Here is an 18557-nt window from a genome sequence, read left to right as displayed (position 1 = left end):
AAACGCGCAATCAAGTACCTAGGGGTGATGATAGATGACAGGCTCAGCTTTACGAGCCATGTCGACTACGTGTGCAAGAGAGCGGCAATGGCCACGGCTGCACTCACACGGATGATGTCGAACTCCTCGGAAATCCAAAGTAGTAAAAGGAAGATCCTGGCAAGTTTGACCACATCAATCTTGCGGTAAGGAGCAGCGGCCTGGAGGCAGGCTCTGGGAAGAAACTGTAACCTGCAGCGACTTAGCAGCGTTCAGCGGCGGATGAACCTGCGGGTTATCAGCGGATACCGGACCCTGTCGTCCGAAGCCGCCTGTGTAGTGGCGGGTGTCATGCCCATCTCGGTTTTGCTAGAGAAGGATGTCTACTGCTATGACAATAAAGACATGCCCAACGTTCGAGATCTCGCCAATGATGACCCGATGTCCAACTGGCAGCAGCTGTGGGACAGCTCAACGAGAGGAAGGTGGACCCATCGTCTGATTCCGCACATCGGGAGCTGGATCGAAAGAAGGCACGGTGAAGTGGACTTCTATATGACGCAATTCCTGACTGGTCATGGATGCTTCATGAAGTACCACTACCTGTTCGGACACGTGGCTTCGCCATATTGCCCAGATTGTGTAAATGTAGAGGAAACACCCGAGCATGTGGTGTTTGTCTGTCCGAGGTTTTCGGCGGTACGTACTCCCATATTTGCCGCCTGTGGGCCCGATACGACAGCAGACCACGTTGTAAAGAGGATGTGTGCGGATTCCAACACTTGGCATGTGGTCAGCGATGGGTTCACCCGGATCATGACTGCCCTGCAGAGGAGCTGGAACCAAAGGCCGTCCGCGAACGGTGTAGGATGACTCTATCGACGGGGAGCATCTGAGTAGGGGCGATTCCATGATCGAAGCTGCAAAGATGAGGCATCATCTTCTGCGTAGCGGAGGTCAGGGGTGCGTCGCGAACGTGGGGGTATCCGAATAGTGCCGCTTCCTAAGGGGAAAACTGTTGGGATAAGACTAGACCTTCCCCGTAGCGGACCTCGAAGGAAGAGAGTTAACAACTGTTGGGGGATACCCACGGGTAGAGAGGCTCTCGATGCCGGGCGAGCCTCTCGAGTCGGTGTAGGATGTCGCCACCGTCGGGAAACATCCGAGTCGTAGCGTTCCAAGTCCCGAACATGTGCCGTGACAGGCGGGAGTCCAGGACAAGCTGCTCTCGATCTGGCACACAACGGGCAGAAAAATTCGAGGGCCGAAAATCCTAGGGTTGCCAGCTAAGGGGGATAAAGAAGACTGGACAACAATCAGAGTTGACTGACCCCATCGACGGGGAGCTTTCGAGTAGAGTGCGTCCGACCCCACGGTTTGAAGCTACAAAGATAAGGCAACATTTTCTGCGTAGCGGATGCCGTGGATGCGCCGCGTTCGTGCGTAGGATGCTCCACCTTCGGGGAGCATCCGATAAGGGCTGTTCTCAACGACAGAAGCTGCGGGGATAAGACTCGACCTTCTTCGCAGTGGAAATCGTTGGGAAAGAGTTATTCCACGTTCGGGGAATACCCACGGGTAGAGTGGCTCTCGACGCCGGGTGAGCCATTCGAGTCGGAATAGGATGACGTCTTCGTCGGGAATCATCCGAGTCGTTGCGTTGAGTCCTGCGCGTGTGCCGTGACAGGCGCGAGTCTAGGATAAGCTGCTCTCGATCAGGCACACGACGGGCAAGGTGGCAAACGTCGAATCCTGGAAATAAGAGGTCGGGCCTCGAGTCGTTAGGGGAGAGGTAATTCCTCAAACGTCCTGGCGGAGAGGTTTGTGTGGTCAACCCCAAGTCTTTATGATAAGGGGTCGGGTCTCGAGTCGTAAGAGGAGGGATCAGACCCCTTATCAACAAGAGGAAGGGTACAAGTGGTCACCTCGAGTCATTACGAGGAGAGATCCGATTTCAAGTCGTTAGAGGAGAGATCGGGCCTTGAATCGTACAGAGGAGAGGTAAACCTCGAGGAGAGATCAGGCCTCAAGTCGCGAAGAGGAGAGGTTTGTATGGGAATCTCGAGTCATTGCGAGGAGATGTCGGTTCTCAAGTCGTTAGAAGAGGGGTTCAGGTGTCGAGTCGTAAGGATGAGAGGTTTTGCTGAAAGTGGTCTCGTTAGACAGATTGTCAAACTGGGCCTTGGGGCTTGGGATTGAGTTTTCTCCACAGAAAACGGAGATGATTGTCTTCTCTAAAAACATAGACCTGCTCAACCTAAGCTTCAACTCCTAGGTGTTTTAAGTGTCGAGGTGTTTTAAGTACCTTGGGGTTTGGTTTGATTCCAAGTGCACTTGGAGAACTCATATTGAGTATTTGAAAAGAAAATGCCAGCAAAAAATTACTTTTCTCCGTTCAATTACCGGCACCTGGTGGGGAGCCCATCCGGAAGATCTGATCAAGTTATATGGAACAACTATTTTCTCAGTGATGGAGTACGGCAGTTTTGCTTTCAATCAGCTGCTAAAACACATCTTATTAAACTCGAGCGTATTCAATATCGATGTCTTCGAATAGCTCTGGGTTGTATGCCCTCAACACATACCATGAGTCTCGAGATTTTGGCAGGCGTACTCCCACTGAGAGATAGGTTTCATTCATTATCTCTTCGGTTCCTCATCAGGTGTGAGGTCATGAACCCATTGGTGATTTTAAATTTTGAAAAGCTTCTAGAGCAAAATCTCCATTCAAAATATATGACCATATGTCATGAGTTCATGTCTATGCAGGTTAATCCTTCGTCGTATTCTCCTATTCGTGTTTGTCACCCTGCCTACGACAATACCTCTGTCCAGTTTGATTTGTCCATGCAGCATGAAATCCGTGGTATCCCGGATCATCATCGTTCTCTTATTGTTCCTAGGCTTTTTGATGAAAAATATGGACACGTCGATGCTGATAAAATTTACTTTACTGATGGATCCCTTATAGGCGAATGTACCGAGTTTGGAGTGTTCAACCAAATTTATAGTGCCTCCTACAGTCTTCAAGCCCCATGCTCAGTGTATACAGCAGAATTAGCAGCAATTCATTGGGCACTAGACAACGTAGTCTCCCGACCTATTGAACACTACTTTATTGTTACGGATAGCCTAAGCTCTGTTGAGGCTATTCGTTCAATAAGACCCGGAAAGCACTCGCCATACTTCCTTGAGAAGATACGGGTAACATTGAGTGCTTTATTTAGACAAAGTTTTTAAATCACCTTTGTTTGGGTCCCTTCTCATCGCTCAATATCAGGCAATGAGCGGGCAGACTCTCTTGCAAAGGTGGGCGCGGTTGAAGGTGATGTTTATCATCGTCAAATCGCCTTCAGCGAATTCTACTTTTTGGTTCATAAAATCGCCCTTGTCAACTGGCAGCGCAAATGGAACGAAGATGAGTTGGGTTGGTGGCTTCATTCGATTATCCCGAAGGTAAGCCTCAAACCCTGGTTCAATAGGTTGGATAAGTCGAGATATTATTCGAACGTTTTCCCGTCTTATGACCAATCATGGTTCCTTAGACGCGTTACTCTATCGTGTTGATCTTGCTAGCAGCAACTTGTGCCGTTGCGGTCAAGGTTACCATGACATCGAGCATATTGTTTGGTCGTGTGAGGACCACCTTATCGTCAGAGCGAATTTAATAGACTCCCTTCAGGCCCGAGGAAAACCACCTAACGTTCCAGTGAGGGATGTGTTGGCTGCGGTAGACCTAGACTACATGTTCCAGTTATACCTTTTCCTAAAATCTATCGATCTTCGTATATAAATCTTTTTTCCCTTTGCTTTGTTCTTTCTCTAACTAACGTAGTTTTAATCAATGATTTGTAAATACAAAAACAATAGTTTGGCTCCTTAAAACCAAAGGTCAGAGCCGTTTCAAATAAACGAAATTGTAAAAAAAAAAACTAAAACACCCGAGAAGGGTGAAGTGTCCAAAAATACCGAATTATTAGCTGAACGTGATAACTTAGTTCTTACAAAATTTGATGTCAACATCCCAAAACCACACTTACAGTGAAGAACAGCTGATGGTTCCATTGGTTGTAGTACTCGTCGTTGTAGTAGTTCAGATAGGCCCACCATGCGTAGTAGTGGGAAAAGATCGACAGCAGAAACAGCACGATCATAGTGTACCGGACCCGGTTCTGGAGCAATAGCTGCGTCAGGTATTTGGTGCACTCGTACAGCGCGATCACCCCAATCACGATCAGCAGCCACATCTTCATCGTGTTCTGGGTCGCGTTGAAGTACATGTGCTTGTAGGAAGCGATCCCGGACTCGTAGGTTCCTAAAAGTTAAGAAGTGTTAAACATTAGTAGGATAATTTTCACTTCTAAGAAATAACTTATCGAATACTACCTTTGAAGACCGTATCCCAGCAGGAGCAGGAACAAAATCGTTTGTCTACATAGCGCGAGTAGTTTTGCCAGAAGTACCACAACACTGCGATGTGAGCTGGAGGTATCAGAGCCGGGCCCAGACTGCCACAGGCTCCCGGAAGCCACCTTAAGATGTCCATCATCATCTTGCTCGATTTGGAAAATTTCTGGAAAACAAGTTAAGAGAAAAACAATGGCAATTAAACATTTCAAACTAACTTAAAATAAAATAGTAAAAATCGTTAGTAAGTTTGACATGTCTACGGCATTCGAATTCTCACGGAGTGCCATTTGGAATCCCAAATCGAAAAGGTTCAATCGTCTTCCCCAGGCATAAAATATGAATCAGTTGAAATCAATCGATTCCAATGGGAGCCAGGCTCAACATAATCGTGTGACCTGAGCTGGGCTCATTTTTCCCTTATTTTTTTTTAACTGGGACCGCTTACCGGAAACGTGCATCGTTTATCACTCCAGCGACTTGCTACGTGACTTTCGTTCCAATCGGCATGTCTATATGTGAGATGAGTGGCGAAATAAACTCCTGCAAAGTATTTTTTTTTTCAGAAACGACTAATGGATAGAAAAAACGAAAAAAACGACCAGAATAGCATACAATATAACAAAATAATTCTTTTTTTTTAAATACATAACCTTAAAAAATGACAAAAAAGACAAAAATGACGAAAATGACAAAAATGACAAAAATGACAAAAATGAAAAAAATGACAAAAATGACAAAAATGACAAAAATGACAAAAATGACAAAAATGACAAAAATGAAAAAAATGACAAAAAAGACAAAAATGACAAAAATGACAAAAATGACAAAAATGACAAAAATGACAAAAATGACAAAAATGACAAAAATGACAAAAATGACAAAAATGACAAAAATGACAAAAATGACAAAAATGACAAAAATGACAAAAATGACAAAAATGACAAAAATGACAAAAATGACAAAAATGACAAAAATGACAAAAATGACAAAAATGACAAAAATGACAAAAATGACAAAAATGACAAAAATGACAAAAATGACAAAAATGACAAAAATGACAAAAATGACAAAAATGACAAAAATGACAAAAATGACAAAAATGACAAAAATGACAAAAATGACAAAAATGACAAAAATGACAAAAATGACAAAAATGACAAAAATGACAAAAATGACAAAAATGACAAAAATGACAAAAATGACAAAAATGACAAAAATGACAAAAATGACAAAAATGACAAAAATGACAAAAATGACAAAAATGACAAAAATGACAAAAATGACAAAAATGACAAAAATGACAAAAATGACAAAAATGACAAAAATGACAAAAATGACAAAAATGACAAAAATGACAAAAATGACAAAAATGACAAAAATGACAAAAATGACAAAAATGACAAAAATGACAAAAATGACAAAAATGACAAAAATGACAAAAATGACAAAAATGCCAAAAATGACAAAAATGACAAAAATGACAAAAATGACAAAAATGACAAAAATGACAAAAATTAAAAATGACAAAAATGACAAAAATGACAAAAATGACAAAAATGACAAAAATGACAAAAATGACAAAAATGACAAAAATGACAAAAATGACAAAAATGACAAAAATGACAAAAATGACAAAAATGACAAAAATGACAAAAATGACAAAAATGACAAAAATGACAAAAATGACAAAAATGACAAAAATGACAAAAATGACAAAAATGACAAAAATGACAAAAATGACAAAAATGACAAAAATGACAAAAATGACAAAAATGACGAAAATGACAAAAATGACAAAAATGACAAAAATGACAAAAATGACAAAAATGACAAAAATGACAAAAATGACAAAAATGACAAAAATGACAAAAATGACAAAAATGACAAAAATGACAAAAATGACAAAAATGACAAAAATGACAAAAATGACAAAAATGACAAAAATGACAAAAATGACAAAAATGACAAAAATGACAAAAATGACAAAAATGACAAAAATGACAAAAATGACAAAAATGACAAAAATGACAAAATTGACAAAAATGACAAAAATGACAAAAATGACAAAAATGACAAAAATGACAAAAATGACAAAAATGACAAAAATGACAAAAATGACAAAAATGTCAAAAATGACAAAAAATAATGCCATTAGAATCCATTAGAATGCTAACCACTTTATCTTTAGAATCATAATCAAAACAGCCGAAAACAATCAAACTATTCAACAGCGATAATCGAATCGACGCTATTTTTAATCCTCTACAAACATCAACAGGCCCGGCAGTCTATTTAAGTTTATTCTCCATTTTCCCTTGCCCAACTAACTAGGGGAATCATCAGGTTGCACCGTCGCGCCTCCCCAAATCACTCAGTTTTGATAGCTTTTGACGGGAAACCGTAAAAAATGAAAGGAATTAAATTCCGATTTGAATGCTTCGTTAGTCGTCCGAAACGTCCGAAGCGATGCGATGAGTTGGCGACGTCCAGCAAAACAAATCGTATAATCGGTTCGAAGCTTGAACAGAAGAAGGATCGTATAATCGGTTCGAAGCTTGAACAGAAGAAGGACAAGGATGAGGGGAGAAAATTCGAAGGATCGTTTTGTGTGCAGTCATTTTCAACGGGGAAATAAACAAACGATGGTGGCTCCAGAGAGAAAAAAAAAAAACTGAATCAGAAACTTAACAATCGTTAGCAAAGGCAGAGCGACGAGAGATGTCTATACTTATTGAATATATTACCGTGCCACTTGCTAAACAGGGCACGACTATACGATAATTAACGGTGTCGTTTCTGAAATCGGGTAAAATGAGCTATGGAAACAGGAATTTTATTTAAAATACACAGCTGAAGCCGCTGAAGGAGAGGAATCGTCGAAAGCAGAATTTTTTTTTGACGAAGTATTCAAATTTTGTTAATTTTGACAGATTTTGTCATTTTTATCATTTTAGTTTTAGTTTTTGTCAATTTTGACATTTTTTCCGCTTGCCTTTTTTTTTGTTTGTCAAGCCATTTTTGTCGTTTTCTCTAGTATTTTTTGTAATTTTGTAAAATTTTAGTGTTTTAGTAATTTTAGATGTTTTTTGTCATTTCGGTCGTATTTGTAATATTTGCCTGTTTTGACTTTTTTGTCGTTTTGTCAATCTTTTCATTTTTATCAACTTTGACATTTCTTTTGTTTTTGTCATTTTCGTCGTTTTTGTCATTTTTGTCTGTTTTTTTTTTGTTTTGGTCATTTTTGTCATTACTATAATTTTTGTCATTTTTGTGAATTAGGTAATTTTTGATATTTTTTTTATTTTTGTAATTTTTTTCATTTATGCTATTTTTTGTCATTTTTGTCCATTTTATCATTCTCGTCATTTTGATCATTTTTGTCATTTTTGTGATTTTGACATTTTTTTCGTTTTCGTCATTTTTCTATTTTTGTCATTTTAGTTATTTTCGTCATTTTTTTTAATTTTTGTCATTTTTGTCATACTTACTATTTTTGTCATTTTTGTGAATTTGGTAATTTTTGACATTTTTGCATTTTTTTATTTTTGTATTGTTTTTAATTTTTTGCTGTTTCTGTCATTTTTGTCATTTTTGGCATTCTTATCATTTTTATCATTCTGGTCATTTTGATCATTTTTGTTATTTGTGTAATTTCAATCATTTATGTCGTTTTAGTTTTTTTATGTCTTTTTTGTTATTGCTGTCTTTTTATGTATTTTTTTGTCATTTTTGCCGTTTTTGCCATCCATTGTATTTTTCTATTCATGTCTTTTTTTTAACTATTTTTGTCGTTTAAGTCGTTTCAGACATACTTTTCATTTTTGTCATTTTTGTCGTTTCTGTTGCATATTTCATTCCTTTTTGTCATTTTTGTCGTTTAACTCATTTTTGTCAGTATTGCCATCATTAGCATTTTTGTCACTTTTGTCATTTTCGTTATTTTTGTCACTTCTGTCATTGTCTTTGTCATATTTAACGTTTCTGTCATTCATGTCGTATTTTTGATTTTCGTAATTTTTGTCATTTTCGTTATTTTTCACATTTTTGTCATTTCTGGCATTTTTTGCATTTTTGACTTTTTTTTAAATTTTTGTCATTTTTGTCATTTTCATCATTTTTATTATTTTATAATTTTTTTAAAAACTTTTTCAATTTTTTTTTGTTATTTTAGTCATTTTTATTATTTTGTCATTTTTGTCATTTTTGTTTTTTTTTTGTCATTTCTGTCATTTTTGCCAGTTTCGCCATTTTTGTAATTTTTGTTTTTTTTTTGTCATTTCTGTCATTTTTGTCATGTTTTGTGTCTTTTGTCATTACTGTCATTTTTGGAATTTTTTTCATCTTTGTAATTTTTGTCATTCATGCCATAATTGTGATTTTCGTCATTTTTGTCATTTTTGTTATTTTTGACATTCTTGTCATTTTTGTCGTTTTTATCATTCTATTAATTTTTCTCATTTTTGTAATTTTTTTGTATTTTTTCTTATTTTTGTTATTTTTATTATTTTGTCATTTTTGTCTTTTTTGTGATTTTTTTCATTTTTCATGTTTTTGTCCTATTTGTCATTTTTGTTATTTTCATCATTTTTGTCATTTCTGCCATTTTTGTCCATTTTTGAAATTTTTGTCATTTTTGTCATTTTTGTTATTTAGTCATTTTTGTCATTTGTGGTCTTTCGGTTATATTTGTTTATTTTGTCATTTTTTTTTCGTTTTGTCTTTTTTATTATATTTAGTAATTTGTCTTTCCTGTATTTTCTGGCGTGGTGATTATTTTTGTAGTTTTTTATCATTTTTTACTTTTTTTTTTATTTTTGTCTTTTTTTATGTTTTTGTCAATTTGTTGTTTTTGACATTATTGTATCTATGTCATTTTTGTCACTTTTTTATTTTATTATTTTTAACGTTTCTGGTCATTTTTGTCGTTTTGGGTTTTTTTTTTGTAATTTCTGGCGTTTTGTTCATTTTTGTTGTTTTTGATATTTTTGCCTTTTTGACATTTTTTGCATTTTTTAATCATTTTTTGATTTTTTTTAAATTGTTTTAATTTTTGATGTTTTTGCCAATTTGTTATTTTTGTCATTATTGTTTCTGTTTCATTATTTTCACCTTTGTTATTTTTTCAATTTTTGTATTTTTTGTTAATTTTGTCATTTTTGTCGATTTTGTCATTTTTGTCATTTTGTCATTTTTTTCCTTTTTTTGCTTTTTTTTTTGTTATTTCTGTTCATTTGGTCCGTTTTTTAATTTTTGTCATTTTGTCAATTTTTGTGATTTCAATAGTTTTTACCGTTTTTATCATTTTAGTCATTTTTATTATTTTTATTAATTTGGCATTTGTGTCTTTTGTGTCATTTTTGGCGTTTTGTAATTTTTCCATATCTTGTAATTATTGTCATTTTCTTATTTTTGTGCGTTTGAGTTATTTTTTTTCTGTTTGGTTAGTTTTACCTTTCTGGCAGTTTTCGTCAGCTTTGTTATTTTTATCATTTTTATAATTTTGTCATTTTTGTCATTTTTATCATTTTTGTCTTTTGATTCGTTTTGTTTTTTTAGTTGGTAATTTTTGCGAAGTTGAAAATGTTTGTTGTTTTAGTCATTTTTGCCAATTTATTATGTCTGTCATTTTTGTCATTTCTGTAATTCTTTGATATGTTTGGAATTCTTGTCGATTTTTGTTATTTTTATCGTTTTGCCATTTTAGTCATTTTTGTCTTTTTAGTGTTATTTTTTTCGTTTTTGCCATTTTTGTCATTTTTGTCTTTTTAGTCACTTTTTCATTATTGTCATGTTTGAAAATATTAAAAAATACATCATTTTAAGGCCGATAAATTAAGTAGCAAATTAAATTTTTGTCATACATTTCACATTTGAAGCCATCCTAGATCATTGATTTTCGACCAGTAAGTTTTTTCGAAATAATTGCTGATTTCGATGTTTTAAAGTTTTTTTTTTGCATTTCAACATCAGGATTCAAACTTCGATTTCTATATTTGAGCACTTTGAGGCACCCCTAATTCAATTCCGATTGAGCTGGCACATCAATCAAATCCGGCATTCGGGCCAGTTAACGAATTGTAAAGGCGATTTTTGAAATTCGATGATGAATCCATTGTGAACAATAGGTTAAATTAGTGTGTGCAATTCACCACGGATGCAACAATCATTGAGTATCGCAAGTCATGATGATAGTTGATGACTGCTACTCATCCATTGCCACTTCAACTAGCTAGTTCAGTAACGTGGCGTTACTGGCCTAGTATTAAAAAAATACAGACAGATAAACCACTCGAAAAATTGCTATACAATAAACTTTAAGGTTAACTAGCGGATGGTGAGAAATTATCAAGATAAACTTCAAACATAACGTGGTTGTCATCTATTCGCTGAAAATCGCGCTACCTGTATTCTGACGTAGTTAAACAAGTTAGAGCCCTCAAACTGATAAAGTTTCAATCACTATATTTGTGAAAACTCTCTACTCTTACGTCAGCAGAAGTCGATCGTGGTTAGAATTGAAATTTATGAGGACTTGAAAAAATATAACGAATGCATGGTTGACGGTAGGTTACAAAAAAGTGTATGAATAGGGGTTACTAAAGCCTGAAATTGTTCTGGGGCTCCACAGAACAAATCAGGCCAGTTTGTGGAGTAAAATCCTCGAGCTCAAGTTAAACTTTAATTCTGAATACACTCCCTGCAGGTTTTCTCTTGTTTCGAAGAAGTGTAAGTAGCTATAAAGTTTGTGTACGGTATAAGAGTTTTCGCACTAAGCTTCGTTTACACCAGCTTTTCAAATCCCAAGTGTTTAATCAATATTTCCGGAATCCATCAATTTCCTCTTTTAATACCCCCCCCCCCTCCACCATTTCTTGCCAAGCTCATCAACAGGAAGTTTCCTCCAATCTGTCAGTGTTCTTGGTAGGTTGGAAATTGAGCTCCAAATGGCCTCATTCGCCTTTTGACTACAACCACGGCTATGATGTCTGTCCTACATTGTAGACCGGAAACCGGAAACTCTTGAAGCACCATCAACGGGAAGTTAACTGTCGATAGTTTTTGTTTTCGTCTGTTTTTGCTACATTCAACAGCGATGCCCACAAAATGAAGCCGCAACCGATTAGCAGTTTTACACCATATCCCTGACCTATCCCATTTTGTTGAATGACAGAATGAAGGGGGAATGCGGGGTCGATAAAGACGAAACGAAACAAAAAATACAAATAACAAGCATTCATAGCGAAGTGGGGAGAAGTAGAAAAAAAACCGTCCAACAAAACCAAAACCACTTGAGAGCTCAAGTGATAGACATAGAGTGACATCAGAAAGAAAAGCAATCACACTACACCAGTTAGTGTGGAAGGCGCGCGCGGTGTTCGACATTGAGAAAAATGTCAAAAGAACGAGAAAAAAACTCGACGACGACGCGGTCGAAATTTTCGTCATTCACCAAGCCAGCCAGCAGCTGTCGGTTTTCCGCGATTTGATTTTTTTTAAATCCTCGACAATTTCGTGTTAATTCTCGCCTGCCATCCCGTTGTTGTTACCTACAAAGTTGTTTGTTGGGCATGGCGCTGCTTTCGGCTGCCGGCAAGCATGATTTGGACACATTTTTCTGAAAAATTAACTATCGCTTACCATTAACCTTCAAAGGACTAAGCTGCGTTGGAAGTTATAAATTATAACTTTTATCTAAATAATTTCCAATATATTCAAGTGTTATGTTATTTTAACAATTTCGTCACTCTAATATGTGTTGTGAGCCTGTTTACTTGGTTGAATAATTCTACTAAATTAAAGCAATCGAAATATTCCCTTTAATTTATTTAGCCATACTGAAGACTGGGCTCCCAAAATTAAAGAATTATATCTCATGTATGATATTCGCTAAATTTCAACAAACGCATTTGTTTGGAAAAAATATATATGCGCTAAAAAATAGAAACATGGATACAATAAATCTCCGACCGTTCGCATTCCGAAAATGATCTACAGAAGGTTATCTTTCTATACTTCTCATCGTTTGTGTAGTCTGAGAACCGATAATAAACTGACGGCTCATAAATGAACTTGGAGGAAAAAATTTCTAAGACTCACGGCATTGCACTTTAAGAGCATTTTTAGTTTGGTCGCCAAAAATTGCATCATGTTTGAGATTCTGGAGGCTTTACATGATAGCTTAGGGTGTAAGAAACAAACTTTTATAGAGCTACGGAATAATAGTTTTTGATGACTAATATTGTATGTGGGTAATTTTATGTCAGCGAAAACATAAATCTTATCCGAAATTCGCCAAACTGAGCCGATACACTCGCTGAGTTCTACAATACAAATCAACAACACACAACAAAATATTCTGCATGCAGAAAAAATCCAAAATATGAACGCTAATAATCATAGCAGCTTTGCTTACTAGCGACACGTCGCATACGTCGTGGCGTTGAAATTCTAAACGACGCATTGCGAGTTTCCTAGGAGACTTGAAGCATGTTGTTGATGGCCTAGGAAAATTGTACAGTAAATAACGTAAACAATTTTCGAATACTACATTGAAATCGCCTACTGGACTGAAAAAAGAATAACAAACCTGCGAATGACAGGAATCTCGCTAGTAAAAAAGCGTCGCTAGTCCTGCTGTCGCTATTCGGTTTGGTGCTATACACATAATACAAAATTTTGAGAACGATCCGCTCTTCCCTGGAACCTTCCTTCCTTTCTTCACGATTTTCAGAAAGTCATCATTTTCGAAATTTAATATCTCCGAACTTAGAAATCATATAAATTCGAGGAAATGCTTGTTGTAAAAAATTTATCAAAATCTATTGATTGATATAGATTGTAACATTATGTCTAAGCACTATTTTAATACAGCCTTGCTAATTTCGTATGACATTTCAACTGTGTGTTATTATTTACAGTCATACTTAAAATTTTGTGTATCGTGAGCTCCAGTTTTCAATCGTGAAAATGTGAAGAATTTCTCCGGAAAAGCGCAAAAATATCGTGCACAAATGTTTTTTTCTCCACAACATTTCGCTAAGTCAGTTGGCGAAAATGGAAGAAGTATGCATTGGAGCGGTCTAAAATTCGATTCAGAGGAGATGAGAAGAAAGAAGCTTCACGTAATTTTTTTTGCAGAAACCGCGTACGGTGGACAGAACTTGGGACCTGGAAGCCATGCGTGCTTACACCAGTAAAAAAAACTGTCTAAGTTCGGAATGTATCGGAATGTATTCGGAATGTTGTCAAAGTAAGATTGGGTCTAAAGACATATAAGAAGCAGAAGAAGCCGAAGCGGATTCAAAACCTAGCTGCTTATGTCAAATCGTCAGGTCGTAAATTATACCTATGTGTGGAAAATTGGTCTGCGTTATCGTCGACGAAAAAACCTACTTCAAGTTTGATTACAAAACGCTTCAGGGTGTCCAGTATTTCACTGTTCGGAAAAGCCAAAGTGTTGACAAAACGGGGACCTCAATTTTTACCGAAAAATTTGGTAAAAAGGCAAGCCATATGTGAGTGTGGTATGCTTTCCGAGCTGTTAGTGACTGTATACTTACACAATAAATACAGCTGTATAGGTCCTAGAGTGCCTGAACCGTCGCCTTTCGCTTGTGATCCGCAAACATGATCACCCAGTACGGTTTTGGAAGATTTTGGCATCAGTTTACTACTGGCTTGGTACAAATCCAACAAAGTCCAGTCCGTACAGAAGGATATGAATCCGTCAAATTGTCTTCAAGCGAGACCATCAACCGGGAATTATTGGACTCTTACCAAATCGCCTTTGAGAAAACATATAGCATATTCCATCGAAAAGTGAAATAACGTACACACCAAAAAATTTATAAAATTAAACGAGACAGAAACGCTTCGAGACTTAATTTTATTTGATCTAATCGAGGAATGATTTATTTTTACATCAATTAAACTCTAAATCACTCAGCGACTTGAACATGAGCAAGATTTATTCAAAAAAGCAACATTTAAATCTTTCAAGATGTAAATTTTTGCTTTTAAAACATAAAATTAGGTCAATATCATTTTTGCTGGTCGATTTATGCTGATATTTGTGAGAATCCCTATCCTGAGCGAAGTGAAACACACCAATACATTCATAATGGAGACGTAAAAATCCAAGAAAAGTGAAGTGCTAGTTTGTTTTGTTTTCAAGGAAATTTGAGCGAAAATTAAGGTACGTACTAGTTTCATAGTACAACTCATTACATGTAAATCCCCGTTGACATTTAAATTACTTGTTTATTGTGAATTTACGTTTATAATCTTGTCTCATGTGAATTTCCGCATTAATAGAATGAAATTCAAACGGTTTGCATCAAGTTGTTTTTACTGACACAAACTATTTGTACCATTTTTAGGAAGTTCTCAGTTTACCAATTTCCTCTAAATATATCCAAATAGAGTTTTGCGTAGCCGGATTTCAGTAGAAATATTTTTGCGTGTCACTCTGCTATCAGCCATAAAAGTAAACAAAAAATCATTCTCTCCGCGGATTTCAACTAAACGGAGCCGAAAGGTTATCGCGATTACTGAGTGCGGAAGTGGAATCGAACGACCATCCTGAAGAAAACCGGAAACACTACTAGAAACCTGGTAACTGGAACAACAGGTAGGTTTATGCATAAGTTTTATTATTCAAGTGTTTGAAGATTTATTTCCTTGACCTTGTGAAATAGTTACATATAACTTTAAGGCTACCGTAATTTCAATGAATAAATTATTAAATTAAATTATTATTAAAAAAAAAAAAAAAAAAAAAGAAAAAAAAGAAAAAAAAAAAAAATAATTAACTTTTCCAGTGGATCATCGTTGTTTTGTGTGGAGACTATCGAATATTTCGCACAAAAGACACCTCCCAGATTCACCTACAAGCAATCCCTACAGTCATGCGAGGAAAAATGGCATCATTTGAGCATAGACCAAATCCGGGAAAACAGGAACGCAGCTGGGATCCGGGAGAAAATGCATTTCGAATTGTGCGGTCGCTGTTGGAAAGTTTCTGTTTTTTGTCATTTTACCTCCTACCGGTGAGTACCTAAACATAAAAAAAATGTGTTCTCGTTAGTGGCGTAAATAAGGTTCCGCAAGCGTTTAAGCTTCTTATTGTTTGCAAAACTACCAAATATTAGTTGAGATTTTTGAATCTTTCTTCGAATAAAAATTATGTGCCACAAATGATGTTTAAGAAATATTTCAAAATTATGTGAAATATATGAGCATGTGTGAAATATTTCTTTAAAAAACGCCCAAAAATAGGCAGAAAATTGTTGTGTAGTCTCTTTCTACCTTTCGACGTTTAAAAATTGTGCAGAAAACTTTGGTTTTTTTTTATGAAGAAAATTTTTAATATAAACAAATTTTACAAAATGCAACCTAATTTCACTTCTACTGCCATGCTTTTTTTTTCAAAGGAGTTTAATCACCAGGGTCATTCTTCCCTACGCGGTATACTGCTAAGCTCTATTAGACTAACGGCCTATCTATCGGCCAATCCTTTTTATTGTCCGTTTCAAGTTTTTGTTCCGAATCTGAAAGATGCTGTTTAACAAATGAGATTCTTTTGTATTGAAAAGCTCAAAATCAATCCTTAGCAATTTAAAGAAAGTATCATTAATTTTCAACTTAAAAATTCGATTCTGAATTAGATAGAAATACTTTTATAAACACAAGAAAGACTTTGATGTTATGTTAAATTTAGTATTTATGTTTATTTCATAGATGCACAAAATTGTGGAGGATTCTCTGGCCACCGAGCTGACCGACAGCACAGCTTACAAACCTTCGGTAAGATAACTTTTTTTTTTCCAAAAAACACTTGTTTTAATGAATCTTTTTTATGTTTTAGATTGCAACAAGTTTAAATCGACTCATCGGGGAAAAGTTGGAATCTAACGTTCTCAGCTTTACGTTATGAGGTGAACACCACAAGTGCATTTAGGAGATTTTGCCCGAGCAAATGTTTTAGATTTCCGCGAGATGTTGTTTCAACCGGTTGCTGCTAGTTGCGTTGGGTCGACGCGAACAGACAGATCACCACCACTGAGCAGATTTTTTAGAGGTTTTGCTATCGTTTCAGTTCCGGGGATTTTGACAGAGAGATCAAAATTAGGACCGCCAGGATCGGCGGTGTGTATTAGATTTAAAAAGTATGTATTAAGCATTTATCTTAAGAGTACGGTTATGGCTAATAAAATATCGTAACAGTATTTATATTACTTATTTCTTGAACGCATGTCTCATTTGCAACAAAAATGTAAGTTTAAGACAACCCAATTTTACGTCAGAAACGATGCTTCTTTTTTTGTGCATTCAATATGACATAAAATTATATCACTGAAAATGTAATTTTATGTGTGTAAAATGTAATGCTTCGGATTTGTGCATCTTATTTGACATAAATTTACATTTCAATCAGTTGAAATTTATGTCTAAGTTATCCAAAATTTAGGTCTTCAAGCGTTTCTGGCTTCGATCTATTATGTCTATGATGTAAATTTATGTCAAACATGATGCTTCAATTTTGTGCATCCAATTTGACCTAAATTTACACCAAAAATTTAATAGTGTGTAGATATTTGATTTTTTTTTCTTTCGAAGTGATTTTTCATCCATGCTGACGTTCGTAAAATATAAAAAAAAGTATACAAAAGCATTCGAAAGTAAGTTGACATCTACAAAAAAAAATCGATCGCGCCGTTAGAATCAGCCTTCCTAACCAGAAAAATCAGCAGCAGTAGTCTTAAAATTCCAAATAAAATTACAAAATCAGAAGCAGCAGCCTAAACATCTGCGCGTCCTAAGTCAATTCTGTCTTTTTCTACCAGAAGGCAAAATCAAAACAAGCAATCAGCAACAGCAGCCTTAATAATCTGTGCTTCCATAGCCAATACCTTCTTTTTCACCGGAAGGCAAAATCGAAGCAGACAGATTTCCCCTCAAAATTTCGTCGCGAACAAAAGGGCCAATAGTTATTTCGAGATGGAAAAAGGGCAACTATTTAATTGCCTGATGCTTTTTATTCTTTCACAACAATTGATAATATAGAAATATCCTATCTTAGAGGCAAAGAGAAGAATAATTGCTTTGTATTTTAAATGTTAAGAGGGACAGCATTATTAACATTTTATAAGTTTTTTTTTCTATATGGAAGGGAATACTTACCATCTCGGTTAAAAGGCGTTTCTTCAATCGCGTTCTACAGATAACTAAAGGTACTGACTAAAAGTCTCCACAAAAAAGAAAAAGTGTCATATTCAAGCACATGACAAAGCTACTTTCTTGAAAAATGTTTTTATTATGTTTCTTATTCAATAGAAAATTTTTGTTTCAAAACAAAAAAATCTGAATTCTAAAAAATGAGAAAAAAATATTTTTTTAAAGAATAACGTAAATATTTCTAAATTTGAACTCTCTCGAGACAAGAACTTCCCAGCCAACAATTTGGTAGGTATATAAAAGGTTATACGTACATCTATGTCGACAATATTTATCGTATAAAACGTTAGAAAAAAACATATGCCTACAAAAAGTGGAGGCGATATACGTACATGTTTTGATTATTTCCTGATTACGACTTCGATTGCATCATTGAGGATCGTATTACGATGTTTGATATACTTTGGTTATTTATGTTATATTGATGATTTGTTGTACGTTACTTTGAACGAGTTAATATCTACAAATTTACGATTCGGGGCGGTTTGACATTAAAAATCACCATTAGACTACCCCAAATTTGTATGAGAAATTTCAAGCTTGTGAAATATTATGCGCTGCAGGCTTAAATTGATCCTAGGCCTAGTACAAGATCTCATGCCAAATTTAGGCCAGATCGGATCACGGGAACGGGTCGCTCAACGAGCCTAAAGTTTGTATGGGATTTTGAGACATTATGTTCGAGAGGAACATGAAAATCCAGTTTTTCATGAATAACTTTGGTCCCCTTCGGCGGATTTCTTTTGAAAACGGTTTTTCTTAAAGCCTAAACTATGGAAAAAAAATTAATCCCAAGACTGCATTTCGATTCGACTAATGATAAAAAAGTGTCACTTACATGATGTGTGTAGAACTCTTGTACGATTTGCATCAATCCGACGATCGATTGGCGATATAAATCACCTTTTATGCGAGGTGTTTTGCAGTCTTGT

The 18557-nt window shown here is 35.7% G+C and overlaps 1 protein-coding gene across 1 annotated transcript in view; it reads right to left on the bottom strand.

The window, feature by feature from the left end:
- Positions 1-18557, bottom strand: part of LOC129750819 (uncharacterized) — a 65400-nt gene that overhangs the window by 5122 nt on the left and 41721 nt on the right. The window contains exons 2-3 of the mRNA XM_055745901.1: positions 4366-4552; positions 4020-4294 (exon numbers count right to left, since the gene is read on the bottom strand). Of these exons, the coding sequence (XP_055601876.1) occupies positions 4020-4294; positions 4366-4531 (441 nt within the window). The 5' untranslated portion in view covers positions 4532-4552. The remainder of the gene's footprint in view (positions 1-4019; positions 4295-4365; positions 4553-18557) is intronic.

This window comes from Uranotaenia lowii, chromosome 3, assembly GCF_029784155.1.
Source record: "Uranotaenia lowii strain MFRU-FL chromosome 3, ASM2978415v1, whole genome shotgun sequence".
In the NCBI taxonomy this organism is placed as follows: Eukaryota; Metazoa; Arthropoda; class Insecta; order Diptera; family Culicidae; genus Uranotaenia; species Uranotaenia lowii.
Note: the sequence above shows the minus strand (reverse complement) of the source record. Positions and strands in the feature narration are given on the sequence as shown.